Consider the following 14,048-nt stretch of genomic DNA (forward strand, 5'->3'; position numbering starts at 1 on the left):
TTTCTCCTCCACCTTGTATTTTCCCTTTGACTTTGTGACATGTAATTACATTACATACATTACATTACATTTCACTTTGTTCATTTCGAAAACAAAAAACATGCATGTAGACTTTAGGAGACACACCACTGATGTGCAACCAATTACCATAAAAGGTCAGGTAGTGGAATGTGTTGACAATTATAAATATTTTGGGACCACAATCGACAGTAAACTCACCTTTGTGGCACACTGTGAATCTGGGTATAAAAAGGCGAACCAGCGCCTACATTGCCTAAGGAAGCTGTCATCCTTCCATATAGATAAAAAGCTGCTAACCATGTTTTACAGATGTTTTATTCAGTCAATTTGGTCTTTTAGCCTTGTGTCATGGTTCAGCAATATACCCCTCAAAAACAGAAATTCCCTGAATCAGATTGTGAAGTGGGCTGGTAAGTTAATTGGAGAATCACAGCTCAACATGGAGTCTCTCTACAGTAGGCAGTTGCAGAGACTGGCGTGGTCCATCTTAAATGATACATCCCACCCACTATATGGTGAATTTCAGCCTCTCCCCTCAGGTCGTAGGTTCCTAATGCCCGCCTGCAAAACTAAGAGGTATAGATGCAGTTTTATCCCCTCTGCAATTAAAACACTGAATAGCACATGAGTCCAACATTTTAAGGTTCTCCCCCTGTGTTTATATATATATTTATTGTTCATTTTCCTTCTTCATATCCTTGTTTGGAGCACTTGTCTGCTTGTCATGTTTTTTTTTATTGTCCTCGTTTTGTTTTGTTATTGTCCTTTGTCACTGTCATTAGTATTGTGCTGTTTGTGCAAGTTTTTTGTTGTGTGTCAGTACTGTGTTGTCTGTGTAAACTTTTGCTACTTTTACCTGCAACCAAATCTACCTTCGGGTACAAATAAAGTTACCTTACCTTAGCTGACGCTTTAATTTTATTCAAAGCGACTTGAAGTTATTATTTGTCAGGGTATTGGTTACAGTACCTGGAGCAATGTGGGGTTAGGTGTCTTGCTTAAGGGCACTTCAACCATGGGTGGAGATGTAGGGAGAGGTCAGAGGGGCTTCGAACTTGCATCCCCCAGATTGAAAGACCAACTCTCTAACCACTAGGCCACGGCTGTCCCACAATTGACAATGACAGTGTTACAAAATGGAAACTATAGTAGATATAGAAGCAGGAACAATATGAGCCATTCCAACTGCAGTAATCTAAAAGCTGCCAGTACAAGTAATAATAATAATAATAATTGTATTTGTATAGCACTGTATCATACAAGGGATGCAACTCAAAGTGCTTAACAAATGAGAAAAAGAGCATAATTGTTAGATGTGGATATAGAGAGGAAGAGAGGAGAGGCAGAGATATCAGGAAGGCAGAGGAAGAAGAGATAGATAGAGATTGTAGAATCATAGGGTCAACGTAGGTTAGGACTGGGATTCTTAGATGCGTAAGGTCCATAGTGGCCGGGTCTATCATAAGTCATAGATAGTCACACAGAAATTAGTAGTATTTGGGTTTTACTACTAATTAATGTACTTTCTAAGACTTCAGATCCAGTTCAACAGTTTGAGAGGCACGGTTTATTTGGTTAGGGAAGGACATAAAGAGACAAAACGCCCCAGGCCTTCGCCCACTCACTCTCTCCCTGCATAAAGAGATGTAAACAACAGGCGGTTACAGAGCAGAGGAGATCTAACAAGGCCAGTATCTGAGTTTACAGACGCCTCACAGGAAGTGAGGTCACATGTAATGATGTCACATACAGTGGAAGCCTTATCCAACATGGGTTCTAAATTTTTGTTTTCTGAATGCGTACAACTCAACCTCTGATTGTTTGAAACCGCTGTCGGTCAAAAACTTAGCTCACGTGGTTGGCTGCCAGTGTCTTGCCCCTCTTCACAACACCATGTTTACGAAAGAAAAAAAAAACATCCATAGCAATCAACACTAGTGATTCAAAGTATCCCCTGTAGAGGCCTACTGGCAAATGCACCTTTATTGCCTCTTACAAACTAAGAGAGGGTTGTTTAGTCACAGCTAAAACAACGCATGGACATTGAAATGTTATATATATGAGAGCAATGGGGGCAATATTCAGACTCCAGTAAAGCAAAGCAGCCATAGGTTTACGGCTTTGGTGAAAATAATAGTCATAACACTGAGGAACGGAGACATACTAGCTGTGTTTTATTATTTCAAATTGTTCTTACAGTTATTTCTTCTAGCAAAACAAGCATTGGTCTAGCTTCGTTGAATGTGATAACCATGTAATTAAAACAATTTGTCACAATTTGTGGCTTTATTATAGATGTTGCTGTATTATTGTACGTGCATGTCAAATACAGGGAATAGTTGAAGAAGCCCCCCAAAATACGACTTGGCTGTACAGACCGGAGGCAATGTAAGCAGCAAAATAGGTGGCAACATTAATAAACCAATAAAAGTTGTTGAGAACTACAAACTGCTCGTATCAGATTGACTGCTGAGACTTTGTTTCTGCCACTGGCGAGGTGAGAGTTTTTTAGCTTTGTTTTCAGGTGTAGAAAGGAGATATTTTGTGAATCCCCCATTCAGAATCATTTCCAGTGCTTCCCAACAAAAAAAACCCATTTGGAATGTTGCAGGAAGTCTGGGATAGCCCCTCACTTCATATACTGACATGCCATGTCCTTTTAATGTTACAGTTGTGATATTAGACCGCGGTGTCCCTTACAATGAGGATAAACTTCTCTCTTGGTGCTCTTGCTGCTCCTCCTGATGCTGCTGTCATTACATCTTTCTTTCTATTCAAAGCCAAATGTTTCCACTGCTCTTGCTGCCTTCACTCTCCCTGACATGTTACAATCGGTATTCATATTTTGTAACTATGGTATTGCTTTTCTGCCATATTATGCCAATTTATGACACCATTACTGCTGTCATGATGACTGCTCTAATAACTACTTGCTTCTCCCATAGGGCCGAGCAAGAGATGAGATCCTTCATCCAACGAGGGCAGCTGACTGCTTAGTCCCATCCCAATAATGCACAGCGTGAAGTGGAGGAAGTGAAGAGGAGGAAGTGAACCACAGGCACAAGTGAAACGCATCAGGTCTCCACTCAGCCCATAACACCTTGGCAGCCATCTTGCTATAACATCATCCTTCCTGCTGGTGTCTACCTTTTTGAATAGGCACTATCCCCCTATCTTCTCTTTCCGCCCACCCCTTGCCCAAACTTAGACCACAACAACAGTCTTATTCGCTGCAAGTGTCCCCACCCCAGTGCATAAGATTGGGTTGACTTCTCTCTTGTCCCACTGTCCTACCCCCAGCAGCATCACCTCGGTATTAGTCCTGAACGATATCCAACCCCTCATCTCCCTTCTCTCTTCTCCTGGCCCCCACCCATCAGTCTGAGTGAGGATGTTGACCCCTGCTGCAGTAGTAATGGTAGATGTAGCACAATAGAAGAGACTCTGTATTGATCCTGAATTGAAGAAGGATATGCTGGGTAGTGGACAGAGGAGGACACATGTCATGCCCGTGCTGAGCTGGGCCCTTTAATGTGACTGATGATTTCCAGCCCAACAAATGCTCAAAACCCGTCTGGAGGCACTTCAATCTTGTCAAATTTGAACCAAATGCTGATGATTTCTATGGCTATAAATCTACAAAAAAAACAGCCTGTGAGGCATTGTTTTGACCCGCAGATGGCCATGCTAAACAGCCCAATTGGGCAAAAAAATGCCCAACCTGGCAAAGCTGGTCATCTGGCTGCCATGCCTGCAGTAAAAGTGACCTGCCCATAGTGAGCGGTGCAGATTGACAGCCATAGTGCTGCAAATTGAGACCGCCAACTGGCCAAATGCTCATGAAAATTCAGTTTGGCTAGTAGAAAAAAGCTTACTAGTCACATAGACACATTAGTGTATGTGTGTGTTTGCGTTTGGACCGAGATTAATACCCCATTCCAGACCAGTAAAATGAAGTGAGATATGGGACTTTTCCTACCTGCAGCACCCATAACATCTACTAGCCATTTTGGCTGGAGATGAAAACAAGTGAATCTCGACGCACCCCGTAGCCAGTGGCAGCGTGTCATCATGTCAGCGGTGGACGTGTGGCACTGCCGCTGCCGCTCCATCCCCATGTGGTGCCTGCTGCTGCAGAGCCTGGTGCTGATGGCCCTGTGCTTCCCGCCCGCCAGCATGTGCCCAAAGGGCTGCTCCTGCCTACGGACCGACCTGCCGCCGCTGCCCGCCGCCGCCTCGCTGCCGTTGAACTTGCCCGCCCACCCGCACACACACCCGCACCCGCACCCGCCCTACCCGCCGCACCTGTCCTCCGCCGCGCAGCACCTGCAGCCCGTCCACGGCCTGAACGTGACATGCAGCCAGTCGCGGCTCAAGGAGATCCCGCGCGACCTGCCGTCGGACACCGTGCTGCTGCGTCTGGACCGGAACCACATCTCGGCCATTCCGGACCGAGCCTTCGGCGGCCTGCGCATGCTGCGCGAGCTCAACCTCTCCAGCAACGCGCTAGGTGGGTACACTGTGAGAAAAAAATGATGCCATTTTACGGTGAAATATTGTAATGTGCAATACATAGTGGGATACTACATAGAGCACAACACCAGACCAAGCCTTTGGCAGCCCGCGTTTGTTGCGCATAGAGCACAACACCAGACCAAGCCTTTGGCAGCCCGCGTTTGTTGCGCAAGGTCAACCAGCAATGCGCTAGGTAGGTATGTACTTACATCCCAACGTGCTAGCATACGGTACGTATACCCAATGTTCTAGGTACATTAGGTATACAGTAAGCCTACTTACATCCCAACATGCTAACATACTGTATGCACATCCCAATGTTCTAGGTAGGTATACTGTACTTACATCCCAACGTGCTAGCACACTGTAAGCACATTCCAATGTTCTAGGTAGGCTATGGATACAGTACTTACATCTCAACCTGCTAAGTACACATATTGCACGCACATGCCAATGTTCTATGTACAGTATATCACGAAAGTGAATACACCCCTCACAGTTTTGCAGATGTTTGAGTATATCTTTTCATAGGAAAGCATTACAGAAATGTAACTTTGACACAATGATTAGTGACCTTTTAACAACATATTTAACTGCTTAAATTTCTTGTTCACTCAGAAAAAAACAAAATACAGCCATTAATGTTTGAACATGTACTCACAAAAGTGAGTATACCCCAGATTAAAATCCGGTAGAGAAGGGGCTATGTTGGCTCGAATCGTCTCGAAATGAAACGAAATGAAAAGGGATGACAAGGGAGGTCATCAACCTTTCTTTGCATTGAACTTTTACATTTTGAGTCTGCATCTGGCTTAAATAGATTGGTGTGAGATTTGAATGCAATCCTATGGAGAATATCATGATCTGCTTCAGTAGTCACAGTGCATGTTGACATGTATGTTTCTTTTAGGTGTATTTCAGATTGCCAATGTTGACAGCATTCATGCATCCCCAAACCATGTCAGTCCCACTACCATGCTTGGCTTATGAGAGGATACACCTTTTTTGTAAAACTCACTTGTTTACCACCACACATGCTTGACACCATCTAAAGCAAATTTGTTTATCTTGGTCTCAAGAGAGATGAACAGACCAAGGATATGGATCACTGGAACCATGTTGTGTGATCTGAAGAGACCAAGATAAACAAATTTGCTTTAGATGGTGTCAAGCATGTGTGATGGTAAACAAGTGAGTTTTACAAAAAAGGTGTATCCTCTCATAAGCCAAGCATGGTAGTGGGACTGACATGGTTTGGGGATGCATGAATGCTGTCAACATTGGCAATCTGAAACACACCTAAAAGAAACATACATGTCAACATGCACTGTGACTACTGAAGCAGATCATGATATTCTCCATAGGATTGCATTCAAATCTCACACCAATCTATTTAAGCCAGATGCAGACTCAAAATGTAAAAGTTCAATGCAAAGAAAGGTTGAAACGCACACTGATGACCTCCCTTGTCATCCCTTTTCATTTCGTTTCATTTCGAGACGATTCGAGCCAACATAGCCCCTTCTCTACCGGATTTTAATCTGGGGTGTACTCACATTTGTGAGTACATGTTCAAACATTAATGGCTGTATTTTGTTTTTTTCTGAGTGAACAAGAAATTTAAGCGGTTAAATATGTTGTTAAAAGGTCACTAATCATTGTGTCAAAGTTACATTTCTGTAATGTTTTCCTATGAAAGGATATACTCAAAAATCTGCAAAACTGTGAGGGGTGTATTCACTTTCGTGATATACTGTAGGTATACTGTACAGTACGGTACTTTTCAGTAGAGTCCACACACAAACAGCATCATAGGTATACTATATTGCCATACCAAACAAGATGCAGTATCTACATATCTGATCAAAATTGAGTTTAGAGGATTAGCTTTCTAATACCTCCTTTGTCTTGTGTCAAAACCTTTTGGTCCAACCTTTTGGTTCAGAGCAAATTCATGTCGAAAATGCAGTAGCTAAGAGAAGATGATGTTACGGCGGTTCTTTGGTTTTAAGAGGTTACATCTTACAAGCTAAAACGCAGTAAGTGACGTGTAGTTACTGCACTTTATCGTCTAATATATTGTAGAATTTTTTGACCACAATTGATGGTATGGTTTTATTTGCTTTATTATGGGTGGAGCTCCTGAAATATTCTGAGTTAAAATGTTCATTATGCCCTCCCTCTAGGGGGCTTTTTCTCAAGTTGCTCAGGATACCAACTGCACATATAACAGTATACTGGTCATCTTGAACGAAGAGAAGACACCGGAGCAGAACAGATGAGATGCTTTTCTTTTTTAATCAAGTGCACAGCATATTAACTAACACCACTCTGATGGACTCTGATGAAAATGGTTTCCCATCGAAACGTTAGTCCCTAATATGTTGTGCACTTGATTAAAAAAGAAAAGCATCTCATCTGTGCTGCTCCGGTGTCTTCTCTTCATTCTAGATTACCTGTCTCTCTCCCAATGAAGCACCAGATGAAAACAGAAGCGCGTGGAACCCCTTTTTTCTGTGTTTTTTTTTTTTTTTTCATAATTTTTTACAGTTTACTGGTTCTTTGCTTGTAAATCAACATTGTTCCCTTTACAGACACTGGGTGAGGGTCCCACACGTTATAAATAAAAACCCCTTGTGTACTCCTTCTTCTAATCCCATGCAGAGACGCTGGGCGACGGCGCCTTCTCTGGCCTGGAGGCCTCACTGCAGCTGCTGGACCTGTCCCACAACCGCATCACGACGGTGGCCCGGGAGGCCTTCTCGCGGCTGAAGGCGCGCGTGGTCGTCGAGGGCAACCCGTGGCACTGCGACTGCGCCCTGCAGCAGGCGCTCGGCGGCATGGCTGCGCACAACCACGAGGCGGCCACGCGCGTGCTCTGCCGCAGCACCGAGCTCCTGCGCCACCCGCTGCCGGACGACGAGCACTACAACGTGGACGCCGACGGACAGCCGTACATGGTAGACGCCGACCTGTGCAACTTGGCCAAGCGCACCACGGACTACGCCATGCTGGTGACCATGTTTGGCTGGTTCGCCATGGTGATATCGTACGTGGTGTACTACGTGCGGCAGAACCAGGAGGACGCCAGACGACACCTGGAGTACCTCAAGTCGCTGCCCAGCAAACCCAAACGGGCCGACGAGGCCGAGGACATCAGCACCGTGGTGTAGCGATCACAGACGTCATAGAGGATGAATAATAATAATGATAATAATAATAATCATAATCATAATAATAATTTAAAAACAAAATCTTGTTAAAGTATTATTTATTATTATTATTTATTATTAGTAGTACAATAATGTAGCGAGGCAGGACACAGAGGATGATAATATTATTCATAATAATTAGACTATTATAATTATTGTTATAAATTATTATTATTATTATTATTATTATTATTATTATTATTATTATTCATTTTTGTAATAACACCACGGTGTAGCGGTGGCGTCAGTAGCAAACATCGTAGAACATTTGAAGTTGGTTAGAAACGTTAACTCAACTAGAGGTTTAGCTTTGTTTTAACTACGAAATGAATTTGACTTGGAACAAAGACGAACCACGAGTTGAGTTTGCTTGCATTTTTAGGGCACTAGCTGGATTTAAATTTGTGAGTTTGACCGATTTGAAATGTTTCATGGTGGTGTTGTGGTGTAGCGAATCTACAAGGACAGTGGAATTGCACACCAAGTCCGGACCTCGTCTGTCATAGACCTAGCAGCGGATGTTTGTGTGTGTGTGAGTGTGTGAGTGTGTGTGTTCCTGTGTTTCTATGTGTGTGTGTGTGTGTGTGTGTGTGTGTGTGAGTGTGTGAGTGTGTGTGTTCCTGTGTTTCTATGTGTGTGTGTTTAGTGTTCCTGTGCCAGTCGATGTTTACACATCTGGGTTTTGGAGGACAGATGGGGTGTTTTTTGGGAGTTGGTGGGTTGGCTGCTGTTGGTTGTAAGGCTAAAAAAAATTACAACATTGAATTTGTAGATGAGCTCTTTACCAAAATGCTATAAATCCATTTTCAGAAATTGATTTTTTTAATACTGATTATAGGCTTCTCAGTTATTACCAGTAAAGTCACAGTTTTGTTGTTTGAATCTGGTAAGGAAAAATAAATGTTATAAATGTCGATCCTACCTTTTTTAAGAAAAAAATTGCATTGAAATTGCTGTTATAACATTTTGGAAAGGAACTCTTCAAATGATCACACTTTACTTGGGCGGCTCTAGATTGTCTTGTAGATGTTTTACATCAGTGTGTTTCAAGCTGTGTTAAGGCGAGCTACTGTACAGCACTGTACATTCTACAATAACAAAACCCCAAGGCACGCCACCAACTGAAATTACAAAAATGGAACTAACAACATACGTCAGTCATCAAACTGTCTTGGATAACAACTGAACAAACATAGACAAAAAGTCTATTTATAATACTTCATTATTTCTTCTTTCAAGTAAAAGGTGCAATTAACAATGTTGTTAGTGCAAATGAATATTTTACCACAGCACACCCGACAATCTGTCCATATGCCCATTCAAGTAATGTGTGAGCCAATCAAATGGTCTATTTTCTGCCTCCAGCACTGTTTTCTGGGTTAATGGGTTAATATTGTTGTTACGTCAGACAACCAAGTGTTCAGCTGTAAATTCTCCTATTTTGTGACTCTTTGTTAGTCTGAAGAGGTAGGCCTACAGTCAACAAAAGATAATCATGTTTGTAATGCTCCCTATTTGAAACTGTGGACAGTGCGACCTTTACTTAATGACTGGTACAGGCTTTCTGAACAAGCTTAGATCTCAGGTATTTTGGGGTTACACATATTTGTAAAAAAAAGACAAGAAAAAATATCTAAACAAGACGCACAAATGATTAAAATGAAAAAATTATACTATGACACAGAACCTTCATGGCCTACAATGTATACAGTCAACATGCACCTGGGTATTTTTCTGCTGTCCGATTAAAGGACACGTTTAGGGTTATTGGCCTTGTTACCTTTAATATTCTTCATCCAGAAGTCACACTAACGGAACGGAAAAACAAAACAAAAAACTCCTAATCAGGTGGTTTATGGGCTTGATGGTGCCGCCTCAATCAAAAAGCTGCCACCTTCCACCATCACTGTAATAGGCCTTCTAGAATTTTACTCTGACATTCTACAGCAGTGTTTCCCAACCCTTTTTGTCTCATGTACCCCCTAAGCCTTTTCGTTGTGCCACGAGTACCCCCAACTCATGTTTTACATCACCTTCTCTATTCCAGTGTGAGTGTGCTCCATGCATTTGTTAAAATAAAAATTTTCCAAGTACCCCCTGCAGTGTGCTCGCGTACCCCTAGTGGTACACGTACCGCTGGTTGGGAAACACTGTTCTACAGGTCCAATAAAAATCCCTCTTGGTATTAATGTTCCGATGACAAACCCATGTAATACCGGTATCTTCCATTGCTATCACATTGTACATACGGTATATATGTAATCGTACTCCTCAAATGGGCACAGGTTAAAGACCTGGCGGGACCAAACACTTTCTTGTTAGCTGTCGGTTAGCCATACCTCTGCCCTCAGTTCAGTTGCTAAACATTCAGACATTCGACGGTTTGAAATCCAACCAGGCCCCTCGTGCAGGACTCTTCTTCTGTCCTCTGTCATGTCATGAGTTGCGTTTGTGTCGTGCTGGGCTGTGACGTTGACGTGGTCCCCAAATAAATAACTGGCTGTCACCTTTGTCATGTAGCGTAGTGAAGAGTAACTATTGGTCCCGAAGGAAATGAAGGCACAGTACAGTTCCCACACACTTGGTCTTAGGGCTGGGCATTTCTTCAGGCTTGATCTTACAATGTCTTGGACAATAACTGGTGTGTAATGTGTTTATTGTATGAGCTTGTATTTTGTTCCTGGACACTCATGCCAATTCTCAACACACACACGCACGCACGCACGCACGCACGCGCACACACACACACACACACACACACACACACACACACACACACACACACACACACACACACACACACACACACACACACACACCCTGATGCCTGGCTTCATCAGAAAGCAGCTTGCTGTGAAATGAAGCAACCATGGCTGAGTCTTCTCCACCAATCAAAACCCCACACCCTGACAGACAGAGACACACACAGACAGGCAGTTATTATGGTGTGTGTGTGTGTGTGTGTGTGTGTGTGTGCGTCACATTTTTAGTGATATTTCTGGGCATGGAACGAAGACATAAGATCAAGGGACCTTACATCCTCCCCCGCTTAAACACACACACACACACACACACACACACACACACACACACACACACACACACACACACACACACACACACACACACACACACACACACACACACACACACACACAGTGAGTGATGGATCACAATAAAAGCCAGCCTTTGTCATGACAATGGAAGCTAAGGCATCTTGGAATGATGTAATGTATACCTATGATTACTGTATGTTAGGACCTCGACGCTGTCAGCATTTTCAATTCAGCCAAAAATGCAACCAGAAAGAACAAAGCCACCAGTTGAACAGACACACTATCTTATCTGCTCCTGTCAAGCAGGTCTGAATACCCGTTGATTATTCGCTGCTGGATGGACTGAGGTGACAAATCACAGCTTAACTTGAGATCCCAATCTTAACTGCGGCTAGACAAAGATAATAACTGTCCTTCTAGGTATACATATGGGTCCAAGCAGAGTTGTGAGGTTAATAATTAACATTCACATGTGTTTATGACACACATGTTACACATGTGCCGATGCTTCTCATTAATTTACGGGCATTCACGAGTCCCTTTAATGACCAACCCACACACGCACATCACACACTGCAGGTACATTTTGACATGTTTGTTTTTGTTTGTATTTATGTTTGTTTGTGCTTGGCTAAAGGTGGATGTCTTGCCTTGCATGTTGCCCATGTCCTCCAAGGATGACAACGGAGAGAAATTTAAAATACAAAATATATATTAATAATGAAGTGCCTGAAAAGTCTGTCATTTCCTCATTTGCTGGTTGTTCTGACATGCTTCCCCTGCCGCTCGCGGTCAGCTGACACGAATATGCACCTCGTTTTTGGGTCAATATGCACCTCGTTTTGGTCTCTTCTCTATCGCCTCCCTCTCTGTCTTCTCTTCCACGTGGAGCTGAGGTGACCAGCTATGCTGAGAAAATGACCAGATGGCTCCCAGAATAAATGAAGATCTTCAGTGCAAAATAGTGTTGGAACATTTGGGGAAATTGACATTTTTGTATTGGGCATTGCATTGCATTGCAATTGAGTATTCTCAAAATATTTGAATGGCAAGAATTCACACATAGATGAAACGGTCATGTCCAATTACAAAATGCAAAAGTCAAAAAAGGTGGGCACAACATTTTGCAACGAAAGTCTTCAAATCTCACTAGTGATTTGGGCTAGTGATAGCCAGGCTAGGCTGTCATGTAACACAGAGGTGACTCGCCACACCTCCCTTACAAGAAAATAAATACATGATTTGGACTGCAGACCAAATCTCACTAGTGATTGAGGCTGGAGATACCCCATAGACTGGGCTACATTTCCCCCATGAGAGTGTAGAACGGAGGTGCCCTGGGGAGCATTTCTGGAAAGCGTAGTTGTTAGCAGTTAGCAACTTGGGTAGTTGCCAATGGGAAATTGCATTGCCATCTACAAAGTAGCTAACATAGTTAGCAACTACACTTCCGAGGAAATCCACCCCTGGCCAGGCATGTGGCTGTGGGAGCTGTCCCCAGCCCCAGTGCTGACATGCTGGATTGAGGAAGTGAAAATCCTGCCAGAGATGCCAGAACCAGAGATGAGAGGAGGGAGAAGAGAGGTGGAGAGGAGAGTTGGAGAGGAGAGGAGAAGAGAAGAGAGGAGAGGAGGGAAAGGAGGGTTGAACCACCGTTCAGTTTGATTTCTGATCACTCTGTTCTGGCCTCCACATTGCTGCACGCGGCTGGTGCAGATGACAGCTATGTTGACAGGTTGCAGGAGTGACATAGACGCTATCTACCATTGCTGTATTTTACTTCCATTGCTGTTCTTCTCTTCCATTGCAGTTTCTCTGCAAATCTTCCATTTTTAAATATTTTACCTGGAGACAGACACAGGGACCTCACAGTAGAGAGAGAGAGAGAGAGAGAGAGAGAGAGAGAGAGAGAGAGAAAGAGAAAGAGAAAGAGATAGTGTGTGTGTGTGTGCGCGTGTGTGTGTGTGTGCGCGCGCACGTGTGTGTGTTTTGGAGTCGTGTGACTCGGCTGCAAGCTAACACTTTCTGCCTACCCGACACCTCCAGGCGCGATCACAGGAAACGTGTCATAAGCAACGTGTCATAACTAACACAATCTTAGTCAGACATATGGCACGACATCATCCCTCATGTCATATCACTTCCCTGTCTTAGACTCGTCCAATCAGGCGCTGGGACCAATCTGACTATTCTTCTCCTGTTCCTTAGCATGCTGCGCTGCGGTGGTGTGGCCTTCACAGACATTCCATGGTGCCATAGCAACCGCTCATGCACTGTGCTGCCATGGTAACTAACCACAGATATGTAGTGTGGTTGCTCGGCAACCGGAACCTAAAATGTGTATTACGGTGCCATGTCTAAGCAGGGTTTAACTTAACTGCGTCGCGTTTAATGAATGATGGGAATGATGTGCAAATGTACAGAATGAACACGTTACAACCTGTTACACATGGCAACTACGGATGTATTCTAGTTTATCCAGGCAACTAAATATGGGGGGGGGGTGCTATTGCCATGGCAACAACAGATGTTAATTAGGCTATCATGGCAACCAGTACGATTGCCATGCAAACCACTGATGTGTACTGTAGCTGTTATCCCATGGGCGTGGCAACCAATCATGTTTGTAAATGTTGCCTTGGCCAGAGGTCCGTTCTGTGGTGCTGTCGGCTGGTGTGTGTGTGGGGGGTTTCAGGGTCTCTGACAGCTTTGACTGGGCCAAGGAAAAAAATCCTCTGAAAGGGCCCCCCACCCCATACATTCAATGTAATGAGGACCCAATTATGGGCCCCCCATCTCCCTGGGTCCAGGACAGCTGACCCCTTTGTCCCTCCTCCTTGTTGGCTGGTGTGTGTGTGGGGGGGTGCCAGGATATGTGATATCTGCAGTGCTGTAGGCTGGTATGTGGGGTACTGTTGGGGGGAGGGATGTGATGCCAGGGTATTTGAACTGGGATTCTGCAGGGGAGGGAGTAAGGGATGACTACAGCACTGCTCAGTGTCTCTCCCCCTGAGAGGCTGTGTCACAGAGAGGCGGTGGCGACAGTGGTGCCATGTTGTAAATGCATGTCATGGTCATGGAGCTGCAGAAATAAAGGACTCGTCAACTCTGTCTTTTGTCACGCATCTTCTTTTGCGTTTTTCAGCCGATCCTCTTGTGTAGTGAGTGACACTTCTACACAATACCACACATCATCACAGGTGTTTGTTTACAGTATTCCACACTACACAACACCACAGACCAT

At 43.9% G+C, this 14,048-nt stretch overlaps 2 protein-coding genes across 2 annotated transcripts in view; one reads left to right on the forward strand and one right to left on the reverse strand.

The window, feature by feature from the left end:
* The first annotated feature begins 4,092 nt into the window (after positions 1-4,092).
* Positions 4,093-7,709, forward strand: lrrc3b (leucine rich repeat containing 3B). The gene is made up of 3 exons (XM_063184829.1): positions 4,093-4,254; positions 4,345-4,531; positions 7,201-7,709. Exons 1-3 carry the CDS (start codon positions 4,093-4,095, stop codon positions 7,707-7,709), a joined length of 858 nt encoding a protein of 285 aa, XP_063040899.1.
* Positions 7,710-13,945: 6,236 nt separating this feature from the next.
* The window catches only part of LOC134435983 (keratin-associated protein 5-1-like), a gene marked incomplete at its 5' end in the record, with an annotated part of 5,516 nt that continues 5,413 nt past the window's right edge, over positions 13,946-14,048 (reverse strand). The window contains one exon of the mRNA XM_063185013.1: positions 13,946-13,978. Within this exon, the coding sequence (XP_063041083.1) occupies positions 13,946-13,978 (33 nt within the window). The remainder of the gene's footprint in view (positions 13,979-14,048) is intronic.

The sequence above is a fragment of the Engraulis encrasicolus genome, chromosome 20, assembly GCF_034702125.1.
Source record: "Engraulis encrasicolus isolate BLACKSEA-1 chromosome 20, IST_EnEncr_1.0, whole genome shotgun sequence".
In the NCBI taxonomy this organism is placed as follows: domain Eukaryota; kingdom Metazoa; phylum Chordata; class Actinopteri; order Clupeiformes; family Engraulidae; genus Engraulis; species Engraulis encrasicolus.

Bases quoted from the DNA above. Each gene is read 5' to 3' on its own strand.
- lrrc3b (XM_063184829.1), top strand. From the start codon at position 4,093: ATGTCAGCGGTGGACGTGTGGCACTGCCGCTGCCGCTCCATCCCCATG. The intron at 4,255-4,344 runs GCCTCGCTGCCG...TCCGCCGCGCAG, and splicing joins TGCCGCCGCTGCCCGCCGCC to CACCTGCAGCCCGTCCACGG. The intron at 4,532-7,200 runs GTGGGTACACTG...AATCCCATGCAG, and splicing joins CCTCTCCAGCAACGCGCTAG to AGACGCTGGGCGACGGCGCC.